We start from the raw sequence: 12,436 nt of genomic DNA, 5'->3' as shown, positions 1-12,436 counted from the left end.
TCCCAGTACAAACACCATGGAGACTACTGGCAAACATGCCCTTCGACACTGAGTCTATAAAATTCAGCCCTGGTGACGGAAACCCTAGTGCACAAAGGCTTTGGGCTCCATTCCTAACACAAACAAGCAAACTCCTAGGTAAGAAGCCATGATTCTGTCAGGAAACTGAGAAACCACATGTCTTTTTGAGAAAGGCAATCAACAAGATTAAGGAAAAGCAACCCCTGTTTCAGGAAATAATGGGTTAATGATGGGAAATGACAGTGGCTTCTCAGAATGACTCCGAGAAAGGGTACGCGTGAATACCGTGGGCCTCCACGTACAGGATTGGACTGTCCACGACCATGCTCTGCCCTGAAAAAAGCACAGAATGAGACTAGAGACAACAGGAGTCTCCCTGGCCTCTGCGGTGTGTGTACATGGGGAGGCACAGCAGACCTTCCTTAAAAGGAATGCCTAGAAAATCTCTACTCTGCTTCTATTCTCTCGTGTAGAAGCAGCAAGCGCAATTCTCGATCCGTGTATCCTCCAAATGAGGTTGTTACTGCTGCACGCGGAAGCCGCTGCACCACACAGGCCTGGTCACGCGTGTCTGCCTTTAGCTGTTCCACTTCAAATCCTGTAGCTCAGCTAGTGCCAGCAGAGTGGGGTCCCTTCCTCCTTTCGTGGGCACCTCCTGACTGTAGTTATGGGGCCGGGCTCTGACAGTGACACTCAGCAGCAGGTTGACAAAGTTCACCCTTAAGCAGAACAGAGGAACGTTGTTCTGAAGGAAAGACTGACAGACTTAGACACATCCCTCAGGTCTGGCATTTGCTCCACTCAGGAGCACAGGTGTCGTCATGAGTGCAGCTGGTGCCACGGAATGGGAAGTTTCCACACCTTTAAGGCAGCAGAATACACCCGAGATATTTGGCTGAAGGAAGATTCCACTCTTTAAGGATGGAAGAAAGGTGGGATTCAGCTGTCACGACTCCTCAGATGCAGATGCAGGGATCCCTCATCCCTCCCTTCAGTCACGTACCAGGCACTATCTGTACATAAGCCATAGGCAGGTAGAGATAGACAGGTGGCCTACCTGCCCGGTTTTCCTCTCGATAATGGACATCAAATAAACACAAAAAAGTGTAAACAAGCCATGAAGGCCAGTTGGTGACATTCAAGACGTGTCCATTGCTGAGAAAATGGAGAGAGCCGAGTGCCTAGCAGGAAGTCTAGGAACCTCAGGGCCACCCACCTTCCTCAGCAGCATGCTGCTTCTCCTGCTCATCTTGGACGACAAGCTGGTACCGCTCGGGGTACTGAGAATCCTCAGGCTTAGCCAACAGGGCAGCTGGCCCTTGTGCGATCTGCTGAGCTCTCCCAGCTCCTACAGGTGTGTCATTAACAGGGGCCTGGTTTTGGACTGACGCCTTCGGTGGTCCCAGGCCATGCTCCTCACTGACAATCAGAATCTTATTGCTTTCCTCTGCACAGAACATAGATATGATTGCAAGAGCACCCTTTGTTTTGGTTTTGGTTTTTGTTGTTTTGAGACAGGGTTTCTCCGTGTAGCCCTGGCTGTCTGAAAACTTTGTACACCAGGGTGACCTTGAACTCAAAGATCCTTCTGACCCTGAGAAACTTGAGAGTGAGTGCTAGGATTAAAGACGTGCACCCAGGTGCCTAGCCTTTCTGGGCGTGGAGCTGACACCTATCATCCTGTCACTCTGGAGGCAGGGGCAGGAAGGTCCGGCCATCGAAAACCAGCTTTGGCTATATTAGCAGTTCTCGGCCTTGTGGGTTGCAGCTCCTTTAGCAAACCTCTGTCTCCAAAACTATTTTCATTACGATTCATAACAGCCACAAAATTACAATTATGAAAATACTTTATGGTTGGGGTCATCACAATGTGAACTATATACAGCATTAGGAATGTTGGGCTGCATAGTCAGTGTGGGGCCAGCCTGGGATTCTCTGCCTCAGACAAAACAGAAGGAAAAAATGGTAACGTTAACTACAAAGAATGCATGCAGCACACCCGTCTTCCCAGGACTTGGGAGGGGAAGGCAGCAAAGTCAGTTCCAGGCATGGATGCACGTGAGTCTGAGCCTAGCCTGGGCCGCACAAGAACTTATCTCAGAAAAAGAGTGTCACCGCTTCATTCCTAGAGTGTCGCCAGAAAAAATGGCTGCAGGGTGAGCCTCATACTTCAGAGGAGCTGGCTAGGAGCTCGTCCTCTGACCTCCTCTCCTGACCACGGGCTTCTGTCCTTCCTCATCTTCTGATTAAATAGCTAAAAGTTCAGGGCATGGTGGCCCATACCTTTAATCCTAGCATTCAACAGAGGCAAGTGGATTTCTATGAGTTCGAGACCAGCTTGGTCTATATAGCGAGTTTCAGGTCAGCCAGATCTACATAGAGATCTATCTCTAAACAAAAACAAAACAAAACCCAACTAATAAACAAAAATCAGAAAATAACATGGATTCAGATACACCATGAGGGCTAGGCTCTCATGGTCATTTGTTTAGGACAAGCCCTGGGGGGGGCAGGCACACCAGCCAAGAGGACTCAGTGTCTGTCCCTAAGTCCCACAATTCTCTAGTACCCTGAATTAAAGTGCTGTCTGTACCTGTTCATAGCTGCCAAGGAACTCAGCACTCGGCTTACAAGGACGAGGTGTTAGTAGACAGTGTGGAAGCCTGCGTCCCCCATCCAAGGACCCAAGAGAAAGTACCTCCAGCTGGCTATACTGCCCATTCTCGGCTGCCTCAAGGCACACTCTGCCCCCACCCAGTGTCCACACCACCCTCCCAAACCATGCACTGCTGCTTGCATTTGGAGGACATGCTTACCATTCTGCTCGTGTGGTTTCAAATCCTGCACCTCTGAGGGGACTGGTATCTGGGACTGGTTTCTGGGCACCATCCCTTCCCCTTGTGGCAGCTGATCCTTTGCCGGGACGACTTCCTGAAGCTTGGATTGAGGCTGGAGGGGCTGGAATTGAAATAAGCATAGGGCTCTGAAAGTAGGTCACAGGATCCTCGTTGCATCCACCAGCAAGTCAAAACCCCTAAACTCAAACACCACCGTCTACCCTGTCACACGGCATAGAACAGTAGACTGCGGCTAAGTCCAGGTCCTCCAGAAAATACACTCAACAATGGAGGACATAAGGGGAAACGTAACCATCCCAATACACCAAGTTACCTGACCAAATATCTATCTATAGCACTCAGCCCGCCACGAGGACATGCTCACCCTGTCTGCCTGACATTACTGACTCACACAGAACACTCAGCCCGGCACTAGAACATGCCCTGCCCAGGGCATGTAGGCCCGACATGACTGACTCACACAGAACACATTCTCCCATCTTATGGCATGGAACTCGAGAACGTCACAGATACGTGGAAATTAGCACTCCCAGATGACCAAGAAGCTGCCCGTTCCTTTAGTTACTCTCAGACACTAAATGAGCTGAGGGAAGGGGACCGTCCAACGTCAGTCCCTTTCTGCCACTTGTTGGGGATACTGAGAAGCAAGACATAATCCAAAACACAGGCTCATTCCTATATCTAGCCCTAAAGAATGTATGTCTCTGCTCCATCATCTTCCAACAGGTGGTAGACAACCTATTTACAGTAGTTTTAGTCAGCATATCCTGTCCATGACAAGCACAAGATTAGAAGGCATCCTGTAAAGCAAAGACCAATCTGGAGACAGGAAACACTGGAAGCAGACACAGTGATACCTGACTTACCAGGCCATGGATTTAGAGCAAACGTGGCCAACATACAGAGAACCCCAGCAAATAAAGCAGACTACGAGGTGGAGATAGAAACGGGAAGGAGCCGGGCGGTGGTGTCGCACGCCTTTAATCCCAGCACTCGGGAGGCAGAGGTAGGCGGATCTCTGGGAGTTCGAGACCAGCCTGGTCTACAAGAGATAGTTCCAGGACAGGCTCCAAAACCACAGAGAAACCCTGTCTCGAAAAACAAAAAACAAAAAACAAAAAAAAAAAAAGAAACGGGAAGGAAAGAAAAGGAATAATTAAATAAAAATGCTGTCACGTGATTGAAGCTTTGTTTTTGGCGGGCTCATATGTATACTAGCTACGGCCAAGGGACAGTTTCCCAAGTTTGGAGATAAAATAGAAACCTACTGAAAATGAAAAACAGAATATAGTCTGAAAACATGAAACAAAATCCCAAAGACTGTGAGACAAGTAGAGATAGGATCCCTCTTACTCCGGGTGGGACAGCAGACATGCATGGTCACTCTAGATCCCTCATACTCAGGGTGGGACGGCAGACAGGCATGGTCACTCTAGATCCCTCATACTCAGGGTAGGACGGCAGACAGGCATGGTCACTCTAGATCCCTCATACTCAGGGTAGGACGGCAGACAGGCATGGTCACTCTAGATCCCTCATACTCAGGGTGGGACGGCAGACATGCATGGTCACTCTAGATCCCTCATACTCAGGGTAGGACGGCAGACAGGCATGGTCACTCTAGATCCCTCATACTCAGGGTAGGACGGCAGACATGCATGGTCACTCTAGATCCCTCATACTCAGGGTGGGACGGCAGACATGCATGGTCACTCTAGATCCCTCATACTCAGGGTAGAAGTGTGGAGACAACTTCTGAATGTCACACATACATAATGATCAGGCCTGGCTAAGACAAAGAAACATCTAGTAATCAAGATTTAAGAATTCCTCCAAATTCATGTCAAACATTAAACTATAAATTGAGAAAGTCCAGAGAACACCAAGCAGAATAAAAACTAAGAAGGTGTGTCATGTTAAACTACAGAGTGCTGTGGAGGAGAATGCTCTTGTACCCTGTAAAGATTAGAGCCAGAGACCCACACTGGAGCACTGGACTGAGCTCCCAAGGTCCCAATGAGGAGCGGAAGGAGGGAGAAGATGAGCAAGGAAGTCAGGACCACGAGGGGTGCATCCACCCACTGAGACACTGGGGCTGATCTATTGGGAGCTCACCAAGGCCAGCTGGACTATGACTGAAAAAGCATGGGATAAAACCGGACTCTCTGATCATGGCGAGCAATGAGGGCTGCTGAGAAGCCAAGGACAATGGCACGGGGTTTTGATCCTACTTCATGTTCTGGCTTTGTGGGAGCCTAGCCAGTTTGGATGTTCACCTTCCTAGACATGGACGGAGCGGGGAGGACCTTGGACTTTCCACAGGGCAGGGAACCCTAACTGCTCTTTGGACTGGAGAAGGAGGGGGAGAGGAGTGGGGGGAGGGGGAGAAGGGTGGGAGGAGGGGGAGGGAAATGGGAGGCTGGGAGGAGGCTGAAACTTTTTTTTCCTTTTCTCAATTAAAAAAAAAAAGATTTGTCACTTGTATTGGTTTAATAAAATGCTTATTGGTCAGTAACCAGGCAAGAAGTATAGGTGGGGCAACCAGATTAGGAGAATTCTGGGAAGAGAATAACTCAGTCTGCAGTCACCACCCAGACACAGAGGAAGTAGAATGAGAATGCCTCACTGAGTAAAGTACCAAGCTACATGGCTAAACACAGATAAGAATTATGGGTTAATTTAAGTTTTAAGAGCTAGTTAATGGTAAGCCTGAGCTAGTGGGCTAACCAGTTTATAGTTAATACAAGCCTCTGTGTTTTGTTGGAACTGAATGGCTGCGGGACCAGGCAGGACAGAAACTTCCGTTTACAGCAGGGAAATTAAAAGTTCTGAGAAGCCAAAGGAAAAGGATCCACCTCACTCACAGGGGACACTCACCAAAACAGAATGTATTCGAGGCTAAAACTCCATCATAGCAAATTTAAACTTGGAACCTCATCAGGTCTCCCCTTCTATTACAGAAGAATTAACAAGGAAGCAGAAATAGAGAGATATCTGGAAAATCCCTAAATGTGTGGATTAAAGGCACATGCTTTTAAATAATGCACAGATTAAAAGTCTCAAGTTTAAAAATATTTTGGTCACACCTTTAATCTCAGCACTTTCATAGACAGAAGCAGGTGGATCTCTGTGAGTCAGAGGCCATCCTGAACTACAGAGTGAGTTCCAGGACAGCCTGAGCTATATAGTTAGACCCTGTCTTGAAAAAAAAACATAGACAAAAATATTTTCGTCTAAATGAGAACAATTTACTGGAATTCATAAGCTGTAGTAAAAACAATGCTTTTTCCAAAAAAAGAAAAAAAAGGTATTTGTAGCACTGGATGCATACATGAGAAAGGGATCTTCAGATCTGTAGCCAAGAGTCAAGACTGTACCTTAAGAAGCCATGAAACAAATTAGTAAATTAAATCCAAAGTAAGTAGAATAAAAGATACATGAATTAGTTCATAAATTAATTAAAATGAAAAAACTCAGTGAAAGCAAGTTCATCCTGTGAAAAGAAAAATGCTCTGCTGTCAGAACTCATGAGGGACCACTACTCTGGACCCTGCCACGGGGCCAGGCTGATCCTGGCCACAGCACTTCACATCTCGACCTCAGCAGCCTCAAACAGCCATATAGCATCGGCTTCTTCCACACGGGGCAGGGATGGTAAAGGCTAGCTCTAGCCCAGGGGCCAGCGTCCACAGTCAGGTCTGGGTATCCTGGTACCAGGATTTGCTCCATTGTATCACAGAGAACCACACCCATGGGGAGAACAGAGACACAGGTCAGAACAAAATGCTGAGGAGAGGAGGTGCAGCTCCCAGACACCCAGTCAAAACAGACCCAAATTACCTGCTGACGCTGGATGTTTTTGTCACCTGCATCTCTGGAACCGGCTACCTCGTTTCTCCTTCTGGTGACCTCTTCTATCCGCTCTTCACACTGCTCCTTCACCTCCTTCATCTGGTTGATACACTGGCTCCTGGTCAAGGCAAGTGGAAGGATGTGTGGGTATCCCAAGCACTCCCTGCTGTACCCCACACCCACAGTCCATGCAGAAGGCAGAACAGCCCTTTCCTACTTTGGACACAATCTGAAAAGGGAACTTGCAAGTATTAGATGACAGGGAAGAATGTAAAGGTAACCACACTCTAGATTTGTTATATTGCTATAAACATGCCACACACACACACACACACACACACACACACACACACACACACACACTTAAAAACACTGCCAGTACAGATTCTTAAAACCCCTGTGATTTCCTGGTGTTGGAAGCATCTTGTAATGGCGTCTCAGAGAGAAACAGAATTGCTACATCCTTCAGGGAGACCATACCCCACTGCACCCCAGCTTCAGACAGAGCCTGACTTCCCAAAAGTCAGGATACCTTTCCCTCGAGTTGTAACACTTGCATGCCTAGCAGAAGTGAGGGGGACTGGAAGGTTCAACCATGTGAATGATGATTTCATCAACCACGCCTACATAACAAACCCAGTTACCATCTCTAGACCTCGAGGTTTCATAGCTTCTGGGCTGGTAACGATACAGATGCACCAGAAGGCTGGGCCCTGAGTCCACGGGAGACGTAAGTCCCCTATTCCCAGACTTGCCTTATAACTCTGCCATTTGTGGATGTTCACCTATCACAGCCTTTGTAATGAAACCCTAGTGGTAAGTAAAGCTGTCCTCAGTTCAGTGAGCTGTCCTGGCAAATTACCAAGGAGTATGGCAGGTATCCCTGAATTTGTAAACCAACCCGCAGAGGCTGAGGGACACCCAGTTCTTGTGACTGTGGAGCAGTCTGAGGAGCTTGACTCCTTTAGCCTGTGGGGTGGGGATGGACTCTGGGCAGCATCAAGATTGACAATCAGTCTAGCTGTCAGAGAGCTGCCCCTGACATACACTGGAGGCTCGAGCCTGATTTCAGCAGAGGGGCAGAGCAGAAACCACCTACTTAGCAAACAGGGACGCTAACAGGCTTCTGCTGCCTTCTATAGCTAAAACCAAGAGAAAGACTCAAGTCTTCTGAAGACTGCAGTGTTCTCTCTGTGCAGCCTTTCCTGGGTTGGAAACATTTTGGGGCCTTGGTCCCTAACTCGGAACATACCCGATGGCAGATCAAAAAGCATCAGTGGATCAAAACATTCCACACACAGCAGGGAACTGGATGACAACAGGAACCTCAGACAGGAGAAAGAAGCAAAGACTTCATTGAAAAACTTCCCAGTCAGTTGGTGGTTGACTAGCCAGTGTCTATCTTCCTGGCTGATATTTAATAAATCTTGTTTTAATTGGACAACCTTGGATTTGGTCAGAACCTCTCAATTCCTCGATGAACAATTTTATACACTTTACAAATTTGCTAACAAGGTGTTTACATCTTTTCTCAGATTCTCAAACACACAGATCTCTCATTCTAAGAAACTTAAGGACATCTATCTCTTTCTGGCATCCATTGATCTCTGCCTTTACGTCTGAGAGCTTCCTGCCTCTGCAGCAGGGGCCCTAAAGCACAACCAGTGAGCCGTCACAGCAGAAAGACCGACCATCAAGGCTGCTCACCTCTTAGTACAAGTGTCTCCATGCACACACAACCCAGGACAGCACAACAGCCGCTGCCCAAACTGGGACCCACGTGCCTCCCTCTAGCCCATAGCTGACTTCTGATAGGCTGAAAACTTGGGTCAACACTTATCAAGCAAGACCACTGGTTTGGAGGAAATATTGGCTTCAAGGAGCTTTTGAAGGTTCTAAGTCTAGGGTATTTCACATTTGTCTGTGTGTCATGTTTTGATATCACTAGCTCAGTTATCCAGGCTCACTGTGAATGTCTGGAGCCAGACACAGCTTCATTGTGGGAGCCATCTGGGGCATTATGGGACATTTGGCAGTGTCTTGGTCTCTACTCAATAGATTCCAGTGACACTGTCCTTCAAGTCAGAGCAAAACGTCTGTAGATACTGCCCAGTCCAACCATGTCTCCTCGTGCTGAGTGTCTACTCATGTCCTGTGCCATTATACTGTCACAATATAGCAGTTACGTGATGCACAATGACATTTCAGCCCAAGAGAAAATGCATAGGACAAGTGAGATTGTATCCATCTCAGTTCAAGGCCACCATAGTGTTCATACAGAGCCACTGCCTACTGATGCAGTGCCCAGCCCCTGCCCTGCCTACTGAGGATGCAGTGCTCAGCCCCTGCCCTGCCTACTTCTGAGGATGCAGTGCCCAGTCCCTGCCCTGCCTACTTCTGAGGATGTAGTGCCCAGCCCCTGCCCTGCTTACTTCTGAAGATGCAGTGCCCAGCACCTGCCCTGCCTACTTCTGAGGATGCAGTGCCCAGCACCTGCCCTGCCTACTTCTGAGGATGCAGTGCCCAGCACCTGCCCTGCCTACTTCTGAGGATGCAGTGCCCAGCACCTGCCCTGCCTACTTCTGAGGATGCAGTGCCCAGCACCTGCCCTGCTTACTTCTGAGGATGCAGTGCCCAGCCCCTGCCCTGCCTACTGACTGTGCAGTGCTCAGAACCTGCCCTGCTTACTTCTGAGGATGCAGTGCCCAGCCCCTGCCCTGCTTACTTCTGAGGATGCAGTGCCCAGCCCCTGCCCTGCTTACTTCTGAGGATGCAGTGCCCAGCCCCTGCCCTGCTTACTTCTGAGGATGCAGTGCCCAGCACCTGCCCTGCTTACTTCTGAGGATGCAGTGCCCAGCACCTGCCCTGCCTACTGACTGTGCAGTGCTCAGCCCCTGCCCTGCCTACTGACTGTGCAGTGCTCAGCACCTGCCCTGCTTACTTCTGAGGATGCAGTGCCCAGCACCTGCCCTGCCTACTGACTGTGCAGTGCTCAGCCCCTGCCCTGCCTACTGACTGTGCAGTGCTCAGCACCTGCCCTGCTTACTTCTGAGGATGCAGTGCCCAGCACCTGCCCTGCTTACTTCTGAGGATGCAGTGCCCAGCACCTGCCCTGCTTACTTCTGAGGATGCAGTGCCCAGCACCTGCCCTGCCTACTGAGGATGCAGTGTTCAGCACCTGCCCTGGTATTAATGTGGTCCAGACTTCATGCTGTTTACAGGATTGGGTTTAAAGTAATTAGGACATCAGGCAAGTTGTTGGCATTTCGAAAGGACATGGGCATTCTGTGAGCCGGAATGTGTGAGGCAGCTATTATTCTGGGCTTCTGGGGTCTGCATACCCCGCTTACTCTTAGGAAGCAGCGAGGAAGTACTGTGTAGTGATCCCAGCACTTGGGTGGGAGATGATGAGTCCCAGGCCAGTCCTATCTATACAAATTTTAGGGTCGCCAGGGCTACACAGCAAGACCCATTTCAAAATAAAATAGGAAGAATGCAAGTAATTTGGCAATGTACAGCTAGTGACAAGCCAAACCTACACTGAGTGTCCTGTGCAAGGATAAAACCCCAAATACCTTTAAATGACGAAACACTCTGAAGCTTGTTGGAGTCACAAATATTAGAAAGTAAATATACAGTTGACAGATTCTTAGATCCACAAGTGTACAACTTATGGGAAACATGTTTTGCAGGGCTCCGGGAGCACCTGTCCTTTGGACAGTCACTGTCAATTCTGTAGAAACCTTGTGAAGCCATGATCCTTCTCCCCTTCAGAAAGATAGGAAGACAGCGTGCCTGCCCTTACTGACAAAAGGTCTGGGTGTCCCCAAAGCTGCTTATCACAACAGAGATTGGGGTGAGGGGAGTGGGTGAGTCTAGGGTTCAGGGACATCTAGTGATCTTGTCTAATCCCCTCGGATGCTGGCCCTTCCTGGGTGGCTTCACCTTTTCCAGGAGCACTGCTTTGTCAGGTCCTGCCTGTTTCCTTATGACTTCTGAAATGCATGTCAATGTCTGTGTGGGTTAAACAGACAGGTGAAAGACCAACTGGAGTGACAGATGCTTGTGAGCTGCCACGTGGGTGCTGGGAACTGAGGAACTGAACCCCTGGTCCTCTGGAAGAGCACCCAGTGCTCTTAACCACTGAGCCAACTCTCCAGTTCCACGCCTGACAGTTTTTAAGTGTTCGAATTGCCGAGGTAACGGTCCTACTGTGCTTTATATTATTGAGTTTCTGATATGTAAATGTTATGGTACAGTGATAACTCATATCCTGCTGAGCACTGCTTGCGTGTATGTGTGTGTGTGCACCCAATGCACCTGTGTGCTGTTATTTTGTGATCTAACAAATAAAGCTTGCCTGAAGATCAGAGGGTGGAGCTAAGCCACTAACCATCGAAGCCAGGTAGTGGTGGCTCACACCTTTGATCTCAGCACTCGGGATCTCATGCCTTTGACCCCAGTACTTGGGAGGCACATGACTTTAATCCCAGCACTAGGGAGGTGGAGACAGCATCTCGCCTTTCAGTCTGATGATTTTGTAGAGGTCAAAACTTTAGTGGCTGGCTGCTTCTCTGATCTTTCAGCTTTCAACACCTAATATCTGACTCTGGGGTTTTATTATTGAGACCAATTAGATCCATGCTACATACCCAAGTACACACGCATGCATACATACATACAAACACACCTTTCTTACTCTGTATAACGATCCCTGCTGGCTGATACTTACCAGGTGGAATGCTGATTTCTAGAGGGCATCACCCCAAAAGCCCTGAGTCCCTTCTCACATGCTCTATACAACAACTCCCAGCTCTGTGCCAGGCTGAGTGAGTGGCCTGGACTCTGTCCTTGGCCTCTGATGCTCAGAACCCAGACCCTCCTCCCCAGAGGGTGCGGTTCATCCCAAGCCACACTCACAGGTCATAGGAGAACTTCTTCTCCAGGCTAGTCTGGTTCCTCTGGAACTGGAGGATGTCCTGCTGCAATCTGCCATAACTGCTCTGCAGAGCCTTCAGCTGGGCTAAGGCAAGGACACAAATCACTCCACTGGTCTCTGTGTGGCTGTCCTGCCACTCAGACACACAAGACACAACAGTACCACACTCAGCACAAATGACATAGAGGGGAGTAGAAGGGGAGAGAGAGAAGAGCCCCTCCCCTGCCATCACGATGCCAACCATCTCTCCCACAGAAACCTGTTCCTCGATCCTATTTGAAATCTCTATTAAAATGTTTAACTATTAGACTTTGTGCTTGTATGTGCACCACTGCGCATGTGCGGAGGTCAAAGGTCAACTTGTGAGACTCAGTTCTCTCCTTGGACTACGTGGCCTTGGGATCAAACTCGGGTCATCAGGCTGGGCAGCAAGCCTCTTTCCTGCTGCGCCTCCTCACCGGCCCTCATACGTGCTTTATATACGCAGCTCAAAATTAACTTTGCACAAGGATTTTGTGCTACACTATATTTTTAGGTGGTTAGTGAAGGTTTATTTTCAGTAAAATTATGATTAGGGCACAGTGCACAAGGATTTTGTGCAGGTCAGACGTAGGATTTTCCACGTGGTGGCGGAGGCTCGTACCTCAGGGATGCTCAGCTTGAGCATCCCTCATCCAATTTCGTTACTTGTTTGGTGGTGCAGACTGGACCTAAGGTCTCGGTGAACACCAGGCAAGTGCCCCAAACTCAGCACACCCTCCCAGTA

General features: G+C 48.8%; 1 protein-coding gene across 5 annotated transcripts in view; it reads right to left on the bottom strand.

Moving 5' to 3' along the window:
- LOC121453182 (Golgi membrane protein 1-like) overlaps positions 1–12,436 on the bottom strand; it is a 39,622-nt gene that overhangs the window by 5,243 nt on the left and 21,943 nt on the right. For 3 of the 5 annotated variants that reach the window (XM_041659714.1, XM_041659715.1, XM_041659713.1), the window contains exons 5-8: positions 11,652–11,754; positions 6,720–6,849; positions 2,838–2,979; positions 1,238–1,468 (exon numbers count right to left, since the gene is read on the bottom strand). In XM_041659714.1, the coding sequence (XP_041515648.1) occupies positions 1,238–1,468; positions 2,838–2,979; positions 6,720–6,849; positions 11,652–11,754 (606 nt within the window). The remainder of the gene's footprint in view (positions 1–1,237; positions 1,469–2,837; positions 2,980–6,719; positions 6,850–11,651; positions 11,755–12,436) is intronic. The other 2 variants (XM_041659716.1, XM_041659717.1) reach the window with 2 other exon arrangements.

This window comes from Microtus oregoni, unplaced genomic scaffold (assembly GCF_018167655.1).
Source record: "Microtus oregoni isolate MIOR12 unplaced genomic scaffold, Mior012 000011F_ref0000422, whole genome shotgun sequence".
Lineage (NCBI taxonomy): Eukaryota > Metazoa > Chordata > Mammalia > Rodentia > Cricetidae > Microtus > Microtus oregoni.
Note: the sequence above shows the minus strand (reverse complement) of the source record. Positions and strands in the feature narration are given on the sequence as shown.